Below are 20,824 nucleotides of genomic sequence, written 5' to 3' on the forward strand. Positions count from 1 at the left end.
TGCTTAACATGTCACTCTCCGCAAGGAGAAACAATACTTCTAGGATCCCGGTCAGACACCTCTCACTCAGCCAAACCAGATCTCCACTTTGCACTGACGAGGGGCAGTACCCCGAAACCCAGTGTCTGCAAATTGAGATTCTGGTTTGGCTTTTATCCTAAGTCATGCGAAAAGGCTCTTTAAAGGGTCGACACTGACTGTTAGGATTGCTACAGTACTTCTAATACGTGGTACTAGAGTTCTAGCCCACTTCCTCTCTGAAGAGACAATTTGCATATTTCCCAGAGGAGCTTCTCATCTCGACATGCTTAACATGTCACTCTCCGCAAGGAGAAATGATACTTCTTGGGCCAATATAAAATATATTTAAAGAAACTGCCCCCCCACCTAAAATATTATTTATAAATTATATTACTGGTGTCTTTAAATGTGGCAAAAGAGTCTTTGAGTCTAAGATTCAAGAATCCAGTTACAGCTGCTATATGTACATCCCTAAAAGTTGTACCCTATGCCCCTCTATCTGTAGTTAACCCCAGATTCAAGGGAGCTCTAGTTTGAACACTGGCTTTTCAGGTCGCAGATTCTCCGGAATTTGTTAGTGGTAGTTCACACATAATAAATACAAATACAATTTAGTAATTGTTTTCTTCAATTGAAAAAGACACTAATCCAGTGTTGACATGTGTTGTGGAAATAATGACCATTCAACTCATCATGGTTCTAAGGATTTTTCATTACAACAGTACTGCCTAATATCAAGTTATCATCCAAATTGGTCAGAATAAATATAAAGTAGCTTTTCCTTTAATAATCTGCCTTCTCTCTCTGTAAAACCTGTTTCATTTGGTTTTATAACCACGGTTGGCAGTACAGCCTCGACAGCCATAACTCATTGTAAAATCGTATCTGACAAAATCTGCATTTTCAAACACCCTTCCTTACTTGTGAGTTTGTCTTTTGTTGTATGTAACAGGAAGTAAAATTGTTTGGTTGTCTCAGTCTTTGTCCACCACCTATGAAATAATCCTGTAATGCAATGGAAAGGAAATCCTGCTAAAGCTACGCTGCCTATAGGGGACTGGCCCATTTCCTCCAATGCCATCACCAAGAGCGGATCCTTTTTATGTAACCTTCTGATGAAGAGTCAGGGCATCCAGATGTCACAATGATTAACTATTGTGAACTCTCTTATTGTCTTCTCCACATATTAACTGTTAAAGGATATCTAAAAATATACAGAAAGTGCTGTACGGCAAATGACACCAGTCCTGAGGTGCCTCTAAGTCATGCATGTAAGAAAATGAATTTTGTGTTATCTTACATTTAAGATACAATATTTTAAAAACTAAATAATAGCCAGGATAAGTCTATTTACTGTATATCTTATACAGGGGAACTGAATTTTAGCCAATTTCATTAAATAATAATATATAAACTTGTTTACAAAACTGAACTTTTATGATACAGCTCTCATTGTGGTACCACGTTTTTCTTTTTGATGGGTTGTGGCAGTACCGGTCATACCTAAATGTGGGCTCCATGCCACTGCAGGAAGCCATTGTATTTTCCCCACATATCTTCTACTTTGTTGATGATCCCCACACGGGGGAGGAAACACGTAGGGAGATATATATACTTATTTTAGATATATATACTTAGATTACCCAGTAATCTGAGTGATACAGTTTTGGAGTCAGCTTTTATTTGCCTAAATCATGCTGCTCTCAGATGAGGTAGCAAAAACCTGCTCACAGATTTGATTTAAAGGGACTAACACTGATAAAGGTGCATATAGTCATTTAGCTTGTCATATGGAAGCACTGCGTTTTGCACTAGTACAGCTTAGCTGGAGACATGATGGCTATAATGTAGCTAAATGAAGATGGTCCATGTCTAAATGAAATTGAGAGATCCCATCAACAATATTTTTATAGGCAGAATAGTGCCTGATAGAATGGATCCTAGCATTGGTCTGAGCAGAACTGAAAGTAAGGATCTGGCTCCAGTAAGTAAAATGAATGAATATTTATTTGAATGAATGATAAAAAATGTGGCATTGTTGTCACAGGCCAATTAGGCATAGTTGGAATAAGGAAGAGGCATAACAATAATGAAGGCGTTTCGAACACAATGCTTGTTCTTAAACTCTGTCTGATAGAGCAAGGGATGGGGGGGGGGGGAGAGGTTTTTAAAATTACCATGATGATGTTGAGGATGTCTATTAATGCTCAGAATCTGACATTATTCAGCTCCGATTCTTGTGCTTCACTACAAAAGGTAAAGACTAGTGTGGAGATTTCAGCCGTGTTGACTTTTTTGTCACTACTGGTTATTAGTACAAAGCTGCCAAATATCCAATTTTCAAAGTGTTACAGATTTGCTCATTGAATAAAAAATGTCCTTTCAGAAAAAGTCTTGGCAATTTAGCCTTTTTATTTCTGCTCTCCATCCCTGAGGAGTCATACACAGTGCACGGCCTAATTTCTATGATTTCAACACAAAGATGTTTAAAGATAGAAAGAGGATGAACATAGTAGAAAAATAATCTAATGTACAGTAAAGATTTCGTCTTGAGCAATGACCTGTGAGATATGTCCATGGCACTTTGCTAATTATCTCCATATGCTTTATTATACACTGCACTCTGTGATTCCTCCTGCCTTCTAGGTCTAGGATATGGCTGGTGCATCTACAACTGCTAGTGAACCAAGGTTTTCTTATGGTTACAGAAGGCACTTCGTTCAGGCATAGAACATAACAGCCTTAATATTTTCAGATGGATTTGAGAAATACTGACATGTCCAGATTGGAGACAGTTTACTCCTGCTTTAAATCCTAGGTCTGGATTGCCTGGATAATGCCAAACACATCTAAAGCCAATGATTGTCCCACAATCATGTGGGAATATAGGCATATAATGGATAAAGCATAGTAATCAAAGACAGTGTGGTACAGGTTGGACCACCAGAGTGGTGGCACGGGAGAAGCAGATGATTTATCTGGTGAGTAATAGTACTGTTATTACTTTATGTCATTGCCTCCATGTAATCAATTTATATATGATCTTGAAAAATGATTTTAAAGAAGACCTGTCATTTGTCAAAAATGCAATTGTTTTGTCTCTGTGTCTCTTTGTTCCTGAGAAAAGGCCTAGTATTTCCTGAAGCCAAGAAGGTGTGGTCATCAACTCTTCTCTATGAGAGTCTTCTTGAGGACCACACCCAGTTAGATAAAACAATTGGATTTACAGACATGGAATAGGGGGTCATATCTCAATAAAAGGAGAGGTGTAGGAACAAAAAATAAACAATGGCAGATTTAGAAGAAAAGCAGCATTTACACCAGATAAACAATTATATATTTATAGCAAGTGAGAGGTCCTCTTCAAATCATATTCTGGGCATTACCACGTATATCTCCCATAGTGTTAACGGATGTGTTTTAGAAGTATGTAAAGCAGTAAAGAACAGATCTTCTACTAGTCAATGAAGATTAGGACTGACATCTCTTTAGAACTTGCACATTAAAGATTAATGAGGAACTTACTTTTTTCAGTTGAGAGATGTGTTTTCGATTGTCCTCTCACCAGCCTGCATGTAGATCCATCTCCTGCACAGACTCCACAATTGTCTTCTTTGGCATTGCTCCCAAGCTGCCGATCGCAACCCACCGCCTGCCAACATCAACAGCAGAGTCAGAAGGAGGGCAGACCTGTAGTACACTTGCTCAGGTTTCTGGAATTTTATTTATTATGTTAAACTTTTCATTTTATGAGCTGGCCTAATTCTGTCAGAGCACACATTGTTTCTCAGTTGATGTTAGACACATCCTGTGGCACCGTATCATTTATGTTATTTTAATAAAAATAGATTGCTTATCAGTTGTTATAATGCAAACGCCAAGTAGAATTGCACAGTATAACATTACTATATTGTTTTACCAATGTTACTGGCTAATGGTCCACTTTAATGGGGATGTCTGTCATAGAAGCCAGTATACATGGCTGAAGGGCATTCTGGTATTACCCTATTCTTAGTGATTCACCTTTTAAAAATATTTGCACTCTAGATAGCAAATGAAAAATGTATCATCTCATTACACCCATCCTTATTCATTAACATGGTTTTCAAATTTCATTTAAATCTGTTCTTTACGCTTTGCAGAAGGTTGTAATGTTGGTCCTAGAAACTGTCAACAATCTGTTGTCAGATTTATTATAGTTCATTTTGTAGTCATGAATGAGTTCATGGTCTGCTTGGTTTACTAGTATTTAAATGCACCCAGCAATGCAAAATGCCTCTTTAGAGAGGAAGAAGACTTGAACTCGTGTGCCACCTATTGAAAGTAGCAATCCTAAAAGTCAATATCGGCCCTTTATCAAGCCTTACCATATGACTTAGGATAAAAACCAAACTAGAATTTGGAGACACAGTGTTTTGAGATATTGCCCTTAGTCAGTGCAAAGTGTGAGATCTGATTTGGCTGTATGAGAGGCTTTTTAGTGGGACATAAGGGGCAACGTTTCTCCTTGTGTAAAATGTCATGCTTAGCATGGCATGCCAATGTGAGGCTAGGCTAGGATAGGCATATCACTCTGAGTCTGAAAATTGATATTCTGGTTTGGCTTTTATCCTAAGGGTACCGTCACACAGTACCATTTTGATCGCTACGACGGTACGATTCGTGACGTTCTAGCGATATCGTTACGATATCGCAGTGTCTGACACGCAGCAGCGATCAGGGATCCTGCTGAGAATCGTACGTCGTAGCAGATCGTTTGGAACTTTCTTTCGTCGCTTGATCACCCGCTGACATCGCTGGATCATTGTGTGTGACAGCGATCTAGCGATGTGTTCGCTTGTAACCAGGGTAAACATCGGGTAACTAAGCGCAGGGCCGCGCTTAGTAACCCGATGTTTACCCTGGTTACCAGCGTAAACGTAAAAAAAACCAAACAGTACATACTCACATTCCGGTGTCTGTCCCCCGGCGTCTCAGCTTCTCTGCAGTGTGAGCGCCGGCCAGCCGGAAAGCGAGCACAGCAGTGACGTCTGACATCACCGCTCTGCTTTCCGGCTATGGTGCTTACACAGTGCAGAGAAGCAGAACGCCGGGGACAGTCACCGGAATGTAAGTATGTACTGTTTGTTTTTTTTACGTTTACGCTGGTAACCAGGGTAAACATCGGGTTACTAAGCGCGGCCCTGCGCTTAGTTACCCGATGTTTACCCTGGTTACCCGGGGACTTCGGCATCGCTCCAGCGCCGTGATTGCAACGTGTGACCGCAGTCTACGACGCTGGAGCGATAATCATACGATCGCTGCGACGTCACGGATCGTGCCGTCGTAGCGATTAAAATGGTACTGTGTGACGGTACCCTAAGTCATATGAGAAGGCTTGCTAAAGGGTCAATATTGACTTTTAGGATTGCTATTTCCAATAGGTGGCATTAGAGTTCAAGTACTCTTCCTCTTTGAAGAGACTATTTGCATATTTAGTCTCCCAGAGGAGCACTGCAAGGCTTATAAGCATTCTCACTTCCTCACTTTGTCAGGCAAGGCAAGGCATGTCACTATCCACAAGGAGAAACGTTTCCCCTTGGATCCCAGCAATGCAAAATCTCATTACATTACTGTCATGCATCAAAATAAAAAAAATTAAGCTAATCTCCAAAGTGTCTTATTTTAAAATGTCATATCTTAATTTTTTATTCTACAGATATTCTGCAAACCTATGTGTCTCCTTGGTAGAAGACAACAGGCAAGCTCTGTATATGCAGATCCTCTGTGCAGTGCTTTCAATTTTTGTATTACCAACATAGATTCATGTTCGATTTCCTGAACTTTTTTGGGAGGCACCCAGAAAAGGGAAGACCCCTGCATTGGCAAATCTCCCAGAAACCGTCCAGAAAATAGCAAATCCAGAAGGTGTCTTGTGCTTCTGTCACCCTGGTATCCAACACATATTAAAGGGGTTTTCTCAAGATGGCAAGTTATCCTCAATCCAAAGATTAAGTCACCGAAACCTCCAGTGATCCCAGGAATAGGTTCTGCAAAGTCACATCTGAGTGCAGCAAAAAACAAGCATGCTTTCTGTGAAGGATAACGGGGGATTTAATGGCAGCTTACAATCCTCCTTCAGCATATGTAGCTGTAAAAGGACACCTGAATCAGCGGGTGGTCCAGCCCCACCAGCTAGTATCCAGGCTCATACAAGATGACACCTGTGGAGCCCACGCTGTGTGACTGCTTCATTCAAACCTCCTGGCAGCCCATGCCCCTATACAGCCCAGCACAAATGGTCAAGTATAAAAACCGATAATTGACATGATTCATCTGCTTATATCTTTTGTACTTCACCTGTATTGCAAATCTGACCATTGTATATGTATAACCATTGTGTACATAATGTATTGTCTAGTGTGCCTTTAAGGCAATTAAGTATATAATTTAAGCTTGGGCTGCTCTTTTATCTCCATCCACGAATCCACACTTCCCTATTTTAACTTTCCATGATACTGTGGCCTGTTTCTGGCCCTATATAATCCCATTAATGGACCAGTCATATATCTATCAAGGAACTGGTGGTAGCTCTACTGGGCTGATAAAGCTCTATTTGACCGGTGCTAGTGAAAAGGGCCTCTCAGCCTTTCAGGGTTGTGAGTAAGTGGGCCACCTTCTCTCACTCCCTGTGCCTTCTGGGCCCGTTTGGACAGGGGTGTGTGTGTAAAATTGTGTCAAGCTGACCTTACATGTCCCCAGGTGTTGTGGTACGTCATGTTGGTGCAAGTGAGTAGACTGTACCACGTGATCCCTCCGACATAATAGTGACGTCAGGTGGAGTGGAGACGTGCGGGCTCGTCATATGTGGTTGCAGTGGTGGCATCGGGTGGGATCTCTCCGATGCCATCATTCACACTTTCCTTCTCTTTATTTATTATCTATGGGACTACTGGAAAAAGCAGAGCGCAGAACTTGGTTATCTCTGGCAGCCCCATAGACAATGAATGGAGCAGAGGTGCACACATGCTTGACTTCCATTCCATTCAGATGGTGATTTGCTATGCTTTGTTCTTAGATTGGTTGGAGCTCTCCGTGGTTGGACCCACAGTGGTCAGTTGTCAGTTAGAGGATAACTTTCTATCTTAGGAAAAATCCTTTAAGGAGGAGATAACAGAGGCATGTAGATCATGACAAAGTTGTGAAGGAAGCATGGTCACTAATAAAATTTGCGGTGATCAGCCATCTCTTAAAGAAAGCTGTAATATGGCACCACAATACTTATATTGTGTCCTACTGTGTCCTTACGTGCCTTTAAATTCATACATGCCAAGCTTTATTGTAAGTAACATAATTAATCATATTGCATAATTCTGTACTAAGCACCACACAGTAACACATAATGGCAGCAGATTTTAATTTTATTTTGTCTGTCATCCTAGGGGCCGTTTGAGTATGTTTTAAATACTGAACCAGAAGATTTCACAGTCGCACATGTCATGTTCCAGTAATACCAGATTAAAGGAATTTTTGGCATTGCCAGCATGCGATGGGCACAGCCATCCTAAAACATGCTTCCTTGCAGCTGCAGAACTAAGAACTAAGCAGACCTGTAAGGGTTTTAAGCAGTCACATATAAATATTTTGATATACAATCCTAAAGAAAGCTTTGACACATTCCATGCATAAAAACTTAAAAGGTCCCAACAGGATAAATTTAATACAGAGATTTCCATTACATGCACAAATTATTATTATTATTTTTTTATTATTATGTCTGGCGCAGTCTCGCTTGACCTACTAAGAGGTCATCAAACTCATTTGATTTAAAAGCCCCTTTATATTTGTCTATAGCTATGAAAAGGAAAAAAGTCTTGGAACCACATAACATTTGTGCGGGTAGAAATGATTTTATTCTGAGTTCTGTTAACTCCATCTAAAATCTGCAGATTTTTCATTGTATACGAGAGGTTTACCACAAAGACTTAACACAAGAACGTAACTGTACAAGAATTCCTCATGCCTTTATGTTGGTGGCACAGTTTATATTCCGGCTGTCAGATCAAATACTACTGATACTGTTTTTCATTGTAAATATAAAGTCGGATACTTTTATTTACTTATTTTTAGCGGTTCTCTACCTGTATTTGTAGACAGAAAATGAAGGATGACAAATGACCTTGTGTGACGCTGACTTTTTTTGTTTCTGCTCTTTCTAGGTACACACGTGGTCAGAATTCTTGGTACCCCTCGTTTAATGTCAGAAAAACCCACAATGGTCACAGAAATAACTTGAATCTGACAAAAGTAATAATAAATAAAAGATCTAAGAAAATGAGGAAATGAAAGTCAGACATTGCTTTTCAACCATGCTGCCACAGAATTAAAAAAAAAATAAAACTCCTAATTAAACAAGAACCACATATCGGATTCATTCACTAAAAGAATCAATTTAATCAGTATAACAGCCCCATTCTGGCCATGCTTTTATTTTATATTGATAAATCCTGCTGACATGTATGTGATGTCAGTGATGATGCTTTTGGAGGATGAAGCAAGTCATGATACATAATATGTCGGCTGTATGGCACATGACCTGCAACCCTAGCAGAACGGTACTTGAGCCAAGTGAACAGCATCTAATTTAGCACACTGGTAAATATACTGAAAAGGTTGTACAAGCAACATAAGACTTTATTTTAAATTGCTTTATAAATATAAATACCTTTAACCGTAACAAAAATTATGCAAAACTAGCAAAATGAGCTCCGCACAGTTAAAGGGAAACTGTCATTTTAGGAGACGTTGCAGCAGAATGTCCGTGTTCGCCTCTAGATCCTCCCCCTCCTGTCTCCATAGAACTTTATGAGCAGTAATTATCATTTGCTATCTCAGTAATGGGAAAATATGCCTTTACTGAAAGCAGATTTTAACAATTAATGGAGAGTGAAACATCACTTCATGAAGAGAAAGTTTCAGATTTCTCTGATGACATATCTTACAAAGTTTGTTTGCATGTGTACTATTCATTTATGAAGCAAAAATTAAAAAATGACAGTTACACTTAACTTACTAAATGTATCCTTATTTTGTGCCAGTTGATGAATGTTAATACAAGGCATAATTTGGCCAATATTAGCAATAATGCATTTAAGTCACAATTAATATACATGAATCTCAACTTTTCCACTGAGCTGTACCAATATGTTCTGGTAAGAAGTTAAAAGATTTTGAGAAATATATATTACATATACATCTGATTTTAGTTGTCAATCAATGTGAACCAGGGAAGCTGGAGTCAAACACTGTCCAGGTCAGCACCCCATAGCCTATATTGCACCCTATAAGGAACCCTATGCTGCAGGGAAACATAGCACATGTGTCAGATCTACTTTAGACATGCTGTATTTCTATCATCTTACATCCGACATAACACAGGACTGATACCGTCACAGTCTATACGTGGAGGACTGTGTCAGAACCCTGCGTACATAACACTCACTGGCTTTCTCTATACTGGTATAGTGTAATTAGAAAGAGTTAATCTAAGGTAACCTAAGGCTGGAAACCAAGGAACATCATATAAAGAGGCTACTAGCATTCTATGCACTGTTATACATAGTTTATGGTTGTGGTTTTGGCTCTCCATCACAGCTACATGATCCATTTCCCTCACTCAGTGACACACAGGGTAATAACTGGGATGCGGAAATTACTTGTGTGAGACCAGTGTAGAAAATGTACGAGGTGAAAAGATATGTTTCAAATTTAATCAAATGGATTTTGCTGAATGATACTGATAGTGAACCTGCAGCGCTCCACATTGTACGGAAATAACAGAATGCAACTCAATGGCATACTAATGCAACTGCATGTATGCACACCTCAACATTAAACACCAAGAAGGAAAGTCATGGAACTATGGAAATGACCGGATGGATAGACATGTTACTGATATGCAAAAATAAATTGAAACTACATTTTCATACCATTTCGATTTATTCATATCAAGTATGAGCTCCACTATACATATAGGTACTGCTGTTTTTATTTGCAGTGTCGATCTGTTGGGTTGTCAATTCATTCTCAGCTTGTGAAATGATACCACCCCATTAGAATGGGTGTAACTGGAGTTTCATGCTTCCCAAATCAAGGGCAGCATAAATCAGATACCTATGCATTATCCCAGCGGGGTATGTTCACTAAGGTGTTTCAGAGAAGACATACTTTGTAAAACCTACTGGGGACCATGTGTCTTCGATGTCTAGCCTGAGACGGTTCCTTGGCAGCTTCTTCATACCCTGATCCACTTGACTAACCAGTCTCTTCTTATCCACTCATATAGAGAGACCTGTCACTCTGGGAAAGCAGGTTGGGGAGAAGTAGTTGGAGACCAGCCTTGGACTAGTCCTCTGAGACACATAGTCCCCATCTGACTTTACAAGGAATGTTCTCTGAATCTCTGCAGCCTTTTAAAGTAAAACATACACAGCTGAGATAAAGCAACCAGTGTGTTATCTGTGCTGCCCATAGTTTGAGCAGCATGAATCTGTTGTCAGGTACCCTTTACATAGAGCTGCCCTATACCACTAGGGATTAGTCCGCGGCCACACACATTTGATACATGACATAACAGGGTTACTTTACTCAATTTTTCAAAAACATTCATTTTTTTGTACTATTCTGCACGGTGAACTTGAATATAATTAATAACGCAAAGGGATACTTCACTTCTTTTTTTATTGCTGACCTATCCTGATGATAGATCATCAGTATCAGATTTTTGAGGTCCAATACCGCCAACAATAAACTGCTCTTGGTGCTGCGCCAGATGGACGTTAGTAGTCGCGGAGCTAAACAGTACAGCTCCATAAACAGTGTAGTGGCCGCGGCAGGGTACTACAGATTCACTTTTATTTGGTTGAATGAGGACTGATGTACTGTAACCGGCTGCGGCTACTACACAGTTGAAGGAGCTGTACTATTCAACTCCGCAACTGCTAACATTCAGCCGCCTCTGGCATTAAAAGCAGATAATCAGTGGGGTGTCGCTGGTCAGACCCCCACCAATCTGATATATATGACCTATCTTTAGGTCATCAATGTAAAAGTATTGGAGCAACCCTTTACACTACTAAGGATTCCAATGATTCCTATCACCATAGACCATAGGAATGACCCCGTTTTAGTATTAGAGTTACTACTACCAATGGTTTATCAATCAAACAGCATGAAAATCATAAAATGCAAAAATGAACACATGGTGTAAAAAAGTCGAGACAGACAAAAATGTTATGTTATGTATTAGACTTTACTGTATATAGAAGAAAAGCAGGTATTCTACCAGCATGTCTCTGTAATTCCATACACTGTTTCACTGGCCCTCATACAGCTACAAATACGCAGCTTAAAGACTCCCTTTCATCTCTACATGTGAAAGACTTCTGTTTATTCCAGATGAAAGAATGTAATCTGATGGGAAGACCAGTCATAGAGGGGCTTGCAAAAATCAAAATGTTACACATGGTGAACGTTAGATGATGACACACATTAATGATTATGTATGGTGAAAATTTCATTAGCCACTGAATTATATTAATAGATTTTCCATTGGTTTTCTGCTTAATGCATACTATCTCATGCACATATGGACATTACCCTTTATGTGGACTTTACTTGCATCAATCCTTTGCATGGTCACTGTTTTTTGGCATGATATTATAAATGGAAGAATATCAGACATTACATTATGAGGAATTCGGTAAGTAAAGGCTAGAGATCATCTTATCTATGAGAGGAAGATCAGCTTTGAGTCAGATTTCTGACAGTCACAGGTCCCAGTGAATTCAAACACTTTGGATTCGATTAGATTAGAATTATGAAAAAGAAACTTCAACATCATTTCACACACTGCTGAAGTCTCAGTGAGTAGGCTAAAGACCTAGGGCGCGACCCCCTTCCTTAATTGTGATGTACTACTGCAACGCTGAAGCACGATGAAAATGGGAGCGGTAGTCTCAGTCTGTAAAAAATAATCCAAAGACTCAAATGATAAATAGGGAAGGACTGTATCTATATAGTGTGAATGAGTAGTGTCAATTATTAGGTACGTATTTTTTGGGCTATAAGACGCTCTTTTTCCCCCTCAAATCTGGAAGGAAAATGAGGTGGGCGTCTGACAGTCCGAATGTAGCTTACCCGGGGTGCAGTCACGGTGGAGCAGGGTCATAGGAGGCAGGGTCGCCACTGCAGGAAGCTGGCTGCAGCAGCAGTGGGGCGATGCTGCAGATGCTTCAGGAAAATGGCCGCTGGTGTCAGCTAATGGGCAGATTTAAATTTCAACTCAAAGACAAACTGAGATCTCCATCTGCAAATGTGCTGCCTTCGGCGGCCATTTTCCTGAGCCCATCAGAGATCAATGTGCAATGTGCTAACATACTTCCTTATGTTATATGCTTGGCATTATAATTATTAGGTGATCACTATTGTCTATATATCTCTTTTTCTATTGTCATGATACTATAATTGAGATGTAGTAGTTGATCCCACTTTGATGTATAGGTGGTGCCCTCCTGAATGTAATACACATGAATCGGAGCTCCACCCGTGGCTGTTAACCAGTTAAATCCCACTGTCAATCTCGGACAGTAGAATTTAACATGCGCCAGCCGGAAGCATGTCACAAATCCTGCACATCGGAGCCTCTGTCAAGTGATTAGGGGTGCCAATGGGTTGTCATGACAGCTGGGGATCTGCAGAAGACCCAGTTCCTGACATTACGATATTCCAGTGAACACCGGCTCATGGCTGTCATTCATTGGAGTTAGTAATTTCTTCTATACATTGCAGTGCTTCTCTGCCATTAAAAATAAAGAAAATAAAAAAAAACATGTTTGGTATCGCCACCTTTATAAAAGTCCATTCTATTAAGATACAGAATTAATAAACATGATCATTAAACACTGTAAAGAGAAAAAAAAGAACTGCATTATTTTTTCATGTTATCTCCCTAAAAAATTATAATATGCAATGAAGAAATCATATGTATACAAAACTGGTGTCATTAAAAATATCAGCTGACCATGCAAAAAACAAGCCCTCACTCAGCCCTATCAACAGAAAAATAAAAAATGTTAAATGGAAATTTTGGGGTTTACACCGAACTTCTAATGTCCAGTATCAGACCACAAACACGAACTACTTACTGTATGTCCGATTTCCTGTTCGAGTTCTTCATCCCAATAAAGCTTATTGAAAGGCTGCAGCACAGCCAATCAACAAGTTTTAAGGCTGTGGGCACTTCCGACTCCATCACAGCCATGTCAAGTGCAACAATTGACCCGGCCTGACTGTGTAAAATAAATAAATAATTAAAAAAAAAGACATGTGGTCTCCATCTTTTTTTAAAACCAGCTGAGGGAAAACAGACAGCTGTGAGACTGATGTTATTATTCTGGGAAAGGGCTAATATTCATAAAGGCCCCCATCCTATTAATATAAGCTCACAGCTGTTTGCGTGGGCTTTACTGGTTATTAAGAGTGACCTCCACAAAAAATGAGGAGCCCCCCCTATATTTAATAACCAGCAAAGGCTATTCAGACAGCTGGTAAAATAGGCTGGAGAGGGGCCATGAATAATGGCACACTCCAAGACTAATAACATCAGCCCACATCCGCCCCAGAAATGGTGCATCCATTAGATGCACCATTTTTGGTGCATAGCCTCGGCTTTTCCCGCTTGCCCTAGTGCATTGGCAAGAGGGGTAATGGTTTTGGGGTAGATGTCAGCTGTTTTATATCTGCTGACATCAAGCCCAGGGGTTAGTAATGGAGAGGCGCACTAACCGTAGTCCAAGTAAGGGCTCATTTCCACATGCGAGGCACACGTCCGTATCTCGCATGTGGAAACCAAGCTCTGGCGCCGGCACTTTGGATCGGAGCTGTGCAGCTCCATGTGTTCCTATGCGGCCGCACGCTTCGCTATGGAGTGCCGGCGCCAGAGCTTGGTTTCCACATGCGAGATACGGACGTGTGCCTCGCATGTGGAAATGAGCCCTTAGAGAGACACACACAGAGAAAATTCATTTTATTTGAACAACATACTGTACTACCTGATAAATCCCCTCTTTTACCCATTTAAAGAGATAAAATTAAAAATATAAAATCAAAGTAATCCTCACCTATTTGACGATTCACGACTCTGCTCCATCCAGATGCAATGCTGAGCGGTGACACTAGTAAGGTGACCGCTCACCACAAGCAGCCGAAACACACTGACAGTAGCATAGCACTGCTGTGATGAGCGATGACATCACTAAAAAATTCTTTAAAGTATTAAGCAACGTTGTAAAGAAGAATGGGCCAAATTTCCTCCAGAATGATGTAAGAGATTGATAAAGTCTTACAGAAAATGATTATTGCAGCTAATAATTGAATTGCAAGGAATTGATTCACAGGGTGTACTTAATTTCTCACACACTTCTTCTGCATTTTGGATTTTACGGTACATGGTTCCATCCACTCTCCCATTGATGCAGTGAAGTAGTCCTGTGCTCTTAACAGAGAAACACCTCCAAAACATAATGCTTCCACCTCCATGCTTGACAGTGGGGACAGTGTTCTTTGAGTCATAGGCAGCATTTCTCTTCCTCCAAACATGGCGAGTTGAGTTAATGCCAAAGAGCTCAATTTTTGTCTCATTTGACCACAGCACTTTCTCCCAATCACTCACAGAATCATCCAGGTGTTCATTGGCAAACTTCAGACGGGCCTGCACATGTGCCTTCTTAAGCAGGAGGACCTTGCGGGAACTGCAGAATTTTAAATCTTTACGGTGTAATGTGTTACCAATGGTTTTCTTGGTGACTGTGGTCCCAGCTTCCTTGAGATGATTAATAAGTTCCCCCATGTAGTTTTAGGCTGATCTCTCACCTTCCTCATGATCAAGGATACCCCACGAGGTGAGATTTTGCATGGTGCCCCAGATCGATGTCGATTGACGGTCATTTTGTATTTCTTCCATTTTCTTACTATTGCACAAACAATTGTCTCCTCCTCACACAGCGTCTTACGTAAGGTTTTGTAGCCCATTCCATTTGTGCAGGTCTACGATCTTGTCCCTGACATCCTTAGAAAGCTCTTTGGTCTTGCCCATGTTGTAGAGGTCAGGGTCTTGCTGATTAAGTGGTGTCTGTGGACAGGAGTCTTTTATAAAGGTGACTATGTAAGACAGCTGTCTTTAATGCAGGTAACGAGTTTATTAGGAGCGTTTAACTGGTCTGTAGGAGCCAGAACTCTTAATGGTTGGTAGGGGATCAAATACTTATTTCTCTCTGCAAAATGCAAATACATTTATATACTTTATACAATGTGATTTTCTGGATTTTATTTTTGATATTCTATCTCTCAGTGTTAAAATAAGCCTACCAGACTGTTCATGTCTTTGTCAGTGGGGAAACTTACAATATCAGCAAGGGATCAAATACTTATTTACTTCACTGTATGTAGTGAAACATGTGGTGGTAGAAAGTGGTAGAAAGTGGTAGAAACCTGTCATTCACACTCCATTTTAGTACTGGTGTTTTTAGAAATATTATCTAAGTCTTCAAAAAATAGATTGAGTATAATTTATATAAAGTCAGCTTGATAGCAAGGAATCAAAAAAGCTATCCTGAACAAAGAACTGGATGTCATCTGATTCTCATTAATCTTTGTGGAGCTTTTGCCTTCTTTAGCCATTACAGTCTGGATTATTTTAGTTCCCCATCAACTATTGCTATGAATTTCACACAACACTTTTCGGTTCATGATCTTTATTATATCTGTGTTATTAATATTCTGAAATTTAGAAAAATTGAAAATGATGTAATCTGTCCTAAATTTAGTTTATTTTACTTTTTCATCTTGACTCAGATATCAATTTCATCAATTCTGAAAAATAATTCCAAATTACAGGTTTAGGAGATATGCTGGCCATGGTTAAATTATTTGATACCAGTCTGAGAGGCTGCAGAACAAGATAACAATCTCTAGCAACTAATACAAGGAGATCGAAAGACGTGGATCTGAGACTGCTGTAAATGCGATTTAAAGAACAAATGTTCTAGAGGTCCAAAGTGAAAATATAAATGTTTATGGTAGCAATTAAAAGGCTTTTAGAGTAGGGAAGATGGATTTTACATCATTTACTGAAAGGTGGAAATGAAGACAAAACACCTACTAATAACTGAGCTAAATATTTAAAAAATAATGAAATCTAAACATTTTAGTAAAATAATATTTTGAGATAGAAGACTTGGCTCTAAAGCTGAATAGTGTCTGAAATGTCCCTATGCTTGTAGTGGCCAGAAGCCATGAATAATAGAAGAGTACAAAGGAGAAAGAATGTTCCTTTTAAAATTAAGAAATGAGCGCAAAATGTATAATTACAACTAACTTCAATCAGTATTTATGACACAATTCTCTATAGTGCTATAATCATCAAATGTAATATACCTACATAATTGTGTAAAAAGTACTAATGTAAGACACTTGACAGTGCTACATAGCAACTCATAGGTTTTTTTTTTTTTATTCACTTGTGTTTTCTAAGTAACGAAACAAATAGTAAAGTGTAACTATCCCTTTCTAAAACATTTTATATAACAAGCTCTGAATAGTTTTGACAGTTAGGGTGATCAATGAGTGGAACAGGCTGCCACGAGAAGTGGTGAGTTCTCCTTCAATGGAAATCGCCAACCAGAGGCTGAACAGACATCTGTCTGAGGTGGTTTAGTGAATCCTGCGTTGAGCAGGGGTTGGACTAGATGATCCAGGAGGTCCCTCCCAACTCTACCTTACTGTGATTTTATGATCTGGTTCCTGAGACTGCCACCAATTGGTCAAAACACAGTTCTCAAGTACACAGCCCCTGCATGCACTGTAGGGCTCAATAATATGTGTATGAGTCTGTGCACAGCTCTGTCAGAGTGAATATATAGACCCAGGAAAGATATGAACCTTTGTACCGTGTTAGCCAGTAACATGGTATAAACCCATAAATTTACTATTGCGCCCATACACCACTCTGTGTGTGCTACTCCTGCAGGACAGCATAGAGGGGGGCAGGACTTCTTGTCCCTCTGTTATCAGCACATAATCTCCTCATACAAGCAAGTCCCCTGATGACTTGAGCTTGGAAGAAACGTGTCGGGACAACTCAGGGAGAGTGCAGGGCATATGTTTACAGGGGTAGATGTGGACTGCCCTTGTAAGGGCAGGAGCTTGGGGGATAGCATATTGTAGCCCCACAGGGATTGACATAGGGATTGTCATCTCTTCATGAACCGGATGTCTGTCTGACTAAAGAAAATCCGGTGCTCCGATGCCTGCCTTATGGAATTGGTGAGACCATTCCTTTTTGTTTATTAGTACAGTAAGCATATTTTACAGTACATGCTGATTACTGTCTATTGTTTCTATATGCGTCTGGTTGCATAGGGTCAGTTGCTGTTTTATATATTGTTGAACAGCTCCTTTGGGTACCTTATCTCAGATTGATTCCGCGTATATTGTCGGAAACTTTTAATCCTGTTTAGGTTCTGCCATCTTTCAAGGTCCATTATATGTGGTGGTGACGTGGCCCCGTATTAAGTGTTCACTTGGGTGACTTGTTTTTACCTACTTTTGTATATTAAAAGTTATGTTTTATTTTTTCCACTTTGTGCTTTTCTCTGTTTTAGCAAAACAGCACCGAGATGTAGCCTAGTATGTGTAATGTCTGACAGCCATTTCTTCAATTACGATGAGTATATACTGGATATAGATTATATGGACACTTCTTAATTAGTAAATTCAGGTTTTCCATTCAGTCCCATTGCCACAGGAATATGAAATCCAGCCCTTAGCAATGCAGTGTATCCCTACAAACATTTGTAAAAGAATGGGTTGTTCTAAAATGCTCATTAAATTCAAACATAGGACTGAAACAGCAGATTGCAGATTGTGGATACCTCACAGTAGACCTTGGAAATGAAGGCCTCAGAGTCTGGAGGAAGAGTGGAGAGGCACACAATCCAAGCTGCTTGAGGTCTAGTGTGAAGTTTCCACAATCAGTGATGGTTTGGGGAGCCATGTCATCTGCTGGTGTAGGTCCACAGTGTTTTATCAAGACCAAAGTCAGCACAGCCGTCTACCAGGAAGTTTTAGAGCACTTCATGCTTCCCTCTGCCGACAAGCTTTTGGGAGATGGAAATTTTATTCTTCAGCAGTACTTGGCACCTGTCCATACTGCCAAAAGTACCAATACCTGGTTGTGCTTGATTGGCCATCTAACTCGCCTGACCTTAACCCCATAAAGAATTTATGGGGTATTGTCAAGAGGAAGATGAGACACCAGACCCAACAATGCAGATGAGCTGAAGGATGCTATCAAGGCAACCTGGGCTTCCATAACACCTCAGCAGTGCCACAGGCTAATCGCCTCCATGTCACGCCGCATTGATGCAGTAATTGATACCAAAGAAGCCCCGACCAAGTACTGAGTGCATTTACTGAACATACATTTCAGTAGGCCAACGTATTGGATTTTAAAATCATTTTTCAAGCTGGTGTTATAAAGTATTCTAATTTACTGAGATAATGACTTTTGGGTTTTCACTGGCTGTAAGCCATAATCATCAACATTAACAGAAATAAACACGTGAAATAGATCACTCTGTTTGTAATTACTCTATATAATATATGAGTTTCACTTTTTGTATTGAAGAACTGAAATAAATTAACTTTTTGATGATATTCTAATTTTGTGAGATGCACCTGTAGCTGTTATAGCTGCAACATGCAAACGAAATCCATATTAATCACTATGGATTTACAATGGAATAGTATAAATGCTTCTGTAGGTGTAATGTTTCACAATACTTTTATCTATATAGTGCATACCATATGTATGGGGTTAAATAGACATAATATTTTCTTAACAGTTTATTCTCATTTTATGTCATCATCATTCTGTCTATTCATTGTCCATTTCTTTATGAATACACACACCAATGCATTTCAGTCTATTAAAGTGTAAAACCATAAATCTGTTGTAACTCACATCATGTGTGCAGTAAACACTAATTGACAATAAAGGGCTCTGCTGCTATCAGCTTAAAGGGGTTGTCCGACCTTAGGGCACAATTGTGCACTGTGAGGATTCCCCGATGCTGGCGTGTGACATCAAGTATGTGATTTGCATAGCTCCTGCCACATTCCAACTAGACTAGTCTGGCCATGCTCATTACACTTGCATTGATTACGGTCTAGGCCGTCTAGTCTGCATGTGACTGCATGTATGAAAATCAAATTCTTGCGGTCATGTGCTCATCGCTCCCGGCACTGGAGAACCCTCACAGCTCCTAGGCTGCTCATTTGGAGAATGTAAGACCTACCATGGGCTGGATTTCATGAATGTTTCCAAAACAAATGATCAAGCAAAAATCTTGCACAAGTGTTCATTTTCTTTTAATCATAAGAACAGTAGAGGACATTTCCATACAATTAAGTTTTCTCACAGGTTTTTGAGAAGGAGAAAAAGTGGAAATGGCTGAGCTCTTGGGACACACATAGAAGAACTACCATTCTACTGCTTTTTATATATTTCTCAGGTTTGGTTGCAATATGAGACAAAATAGGATCAAAGGAAAGGAGAATAATAAGGTAGAACATTTTTACGTCACGCACAATTCTACATTGTTCTGCTTAGTGTAGAGCGGCTGCCTAAAATCTATACGCTCTGGTTACTGGAAAGGAAAGAGTCAATGGAAAATAGCTTATTTGTCTTTTAATATTGTAATGAAGGATTTAAAAATAACTTTTTACTAAGCAGTTCTAGTGTCTCCGTGTCTTGACACTGAACATGAAATCGCTGATCTCCGGAGAACAAAATTATTTTCTTGCTGTTGATTTTTCCACAAGTCAAACTGAGAAAGAGACAGGAGACATAAAACAAAGTTTGGTTGGAAATTGGGGAAAAAAAGAGAGATCAGACACATAACACATCAAAAAGCATAAAATTAGTGGAGAAAAAATCCACAATTCCTAATCCAGATTCTTGTTTAAAACATAATGTTCTGCAAACGACAACATTTTCCATTAGTCAAATTATCCCTTTTACAAAAGAAAACCTTGGAATAGACTTCTTTGAAGGGTTTTCATAAAAATGTAATAAGCCATAACTAAACTAGCCTGTCTGTATAGAATAGTGATATAAGTGGTATAAGAATTGGAAACACAAAATATTAATAAACATTTTCCGCTGCAACTCTGATTGAAAGGAATGAACCAATGAATATGAGCAACCACAGTCTAAAGATTCAAAAGAACTTGGAGCCAAATCCATTAGAGGGGTCTGTGACCCTGAAAAACGAACATAAAGGCCTCGCAAACTGGACAGAAATAATGTATCATTATACCTCCCTGTGGCCAAAAATCTTGTGGATAATAGCTGTGCATAACAGCTGATACCCAACCGGTTTTGGAACCAATCAGGACCAATTAACTCCTTAAATATCACTGTCAGGTTTCTAAGGGGTTAAAAAGGGTTAAAAGACCCCTTTTGCTGCCATGGTGAGTTCCAATGGTTGCAAAGGTACTCCGAAGTCATCCAATGACCCCAGGATACAATGGCCTATTAGATACTGCCATAAGAAGGATCTTACAGGCAGAGTCAGTGAAACACAGGTGTCAGTTATTTCAGCACACGAGTATCGCAGTGTATGACATAAACTATCAAAGTAACAAATACTTATATCCCTCTGTGGGACTAAGTGAAAAAGGAAAAAAGTTAAATAAAATTTAT

At 39.6% G+C, this 20,824-nt stretch overlaps 1 protein-coding gene across 4 annotated transcripts in view; it reads right to left on the reverse strand.

Annotated features, from left to right (window-relative positions):
- The window catches only part of ADAMTSL3 (ADAMTS like 3), a 793,440-nt gene that overhangs the window by 293,107 nt on the left and 479,509 nt on the right, over window positions 1–20,824 (reverse strand). For all 4 annotated transcript variants that reach the window (XM_077263637.1, XM_077263634.1, XM_077263636.1 and 1 more), the window contains exon 7: window positions 3,547–3,673. In XM_077263637.1, the coding sequence (XP_077119752.1) occupies window positions 3,547–3,673 (127 nt within the window). The remainder of the gene's footprint in view (window positions 1–3,546; window positions 3,674–20,824) is intronic.

Source organism: Ranitomeya variabilis, chromosome 5 (genome assembly GCF_051348905.1).
Source record: "Ranitomeya variabilis isolate aRanVar5 chromosome 5, aRanVar5.hap1, whole genome shotgun sequence".
In the NCBI taxonomy this organism is placed as follows: Eukaryota; Metazoa; Chordata; class Amphibia; order Anura; family Dendrobatidae; genus Ranitomeya; species Ranitomeya variabilis.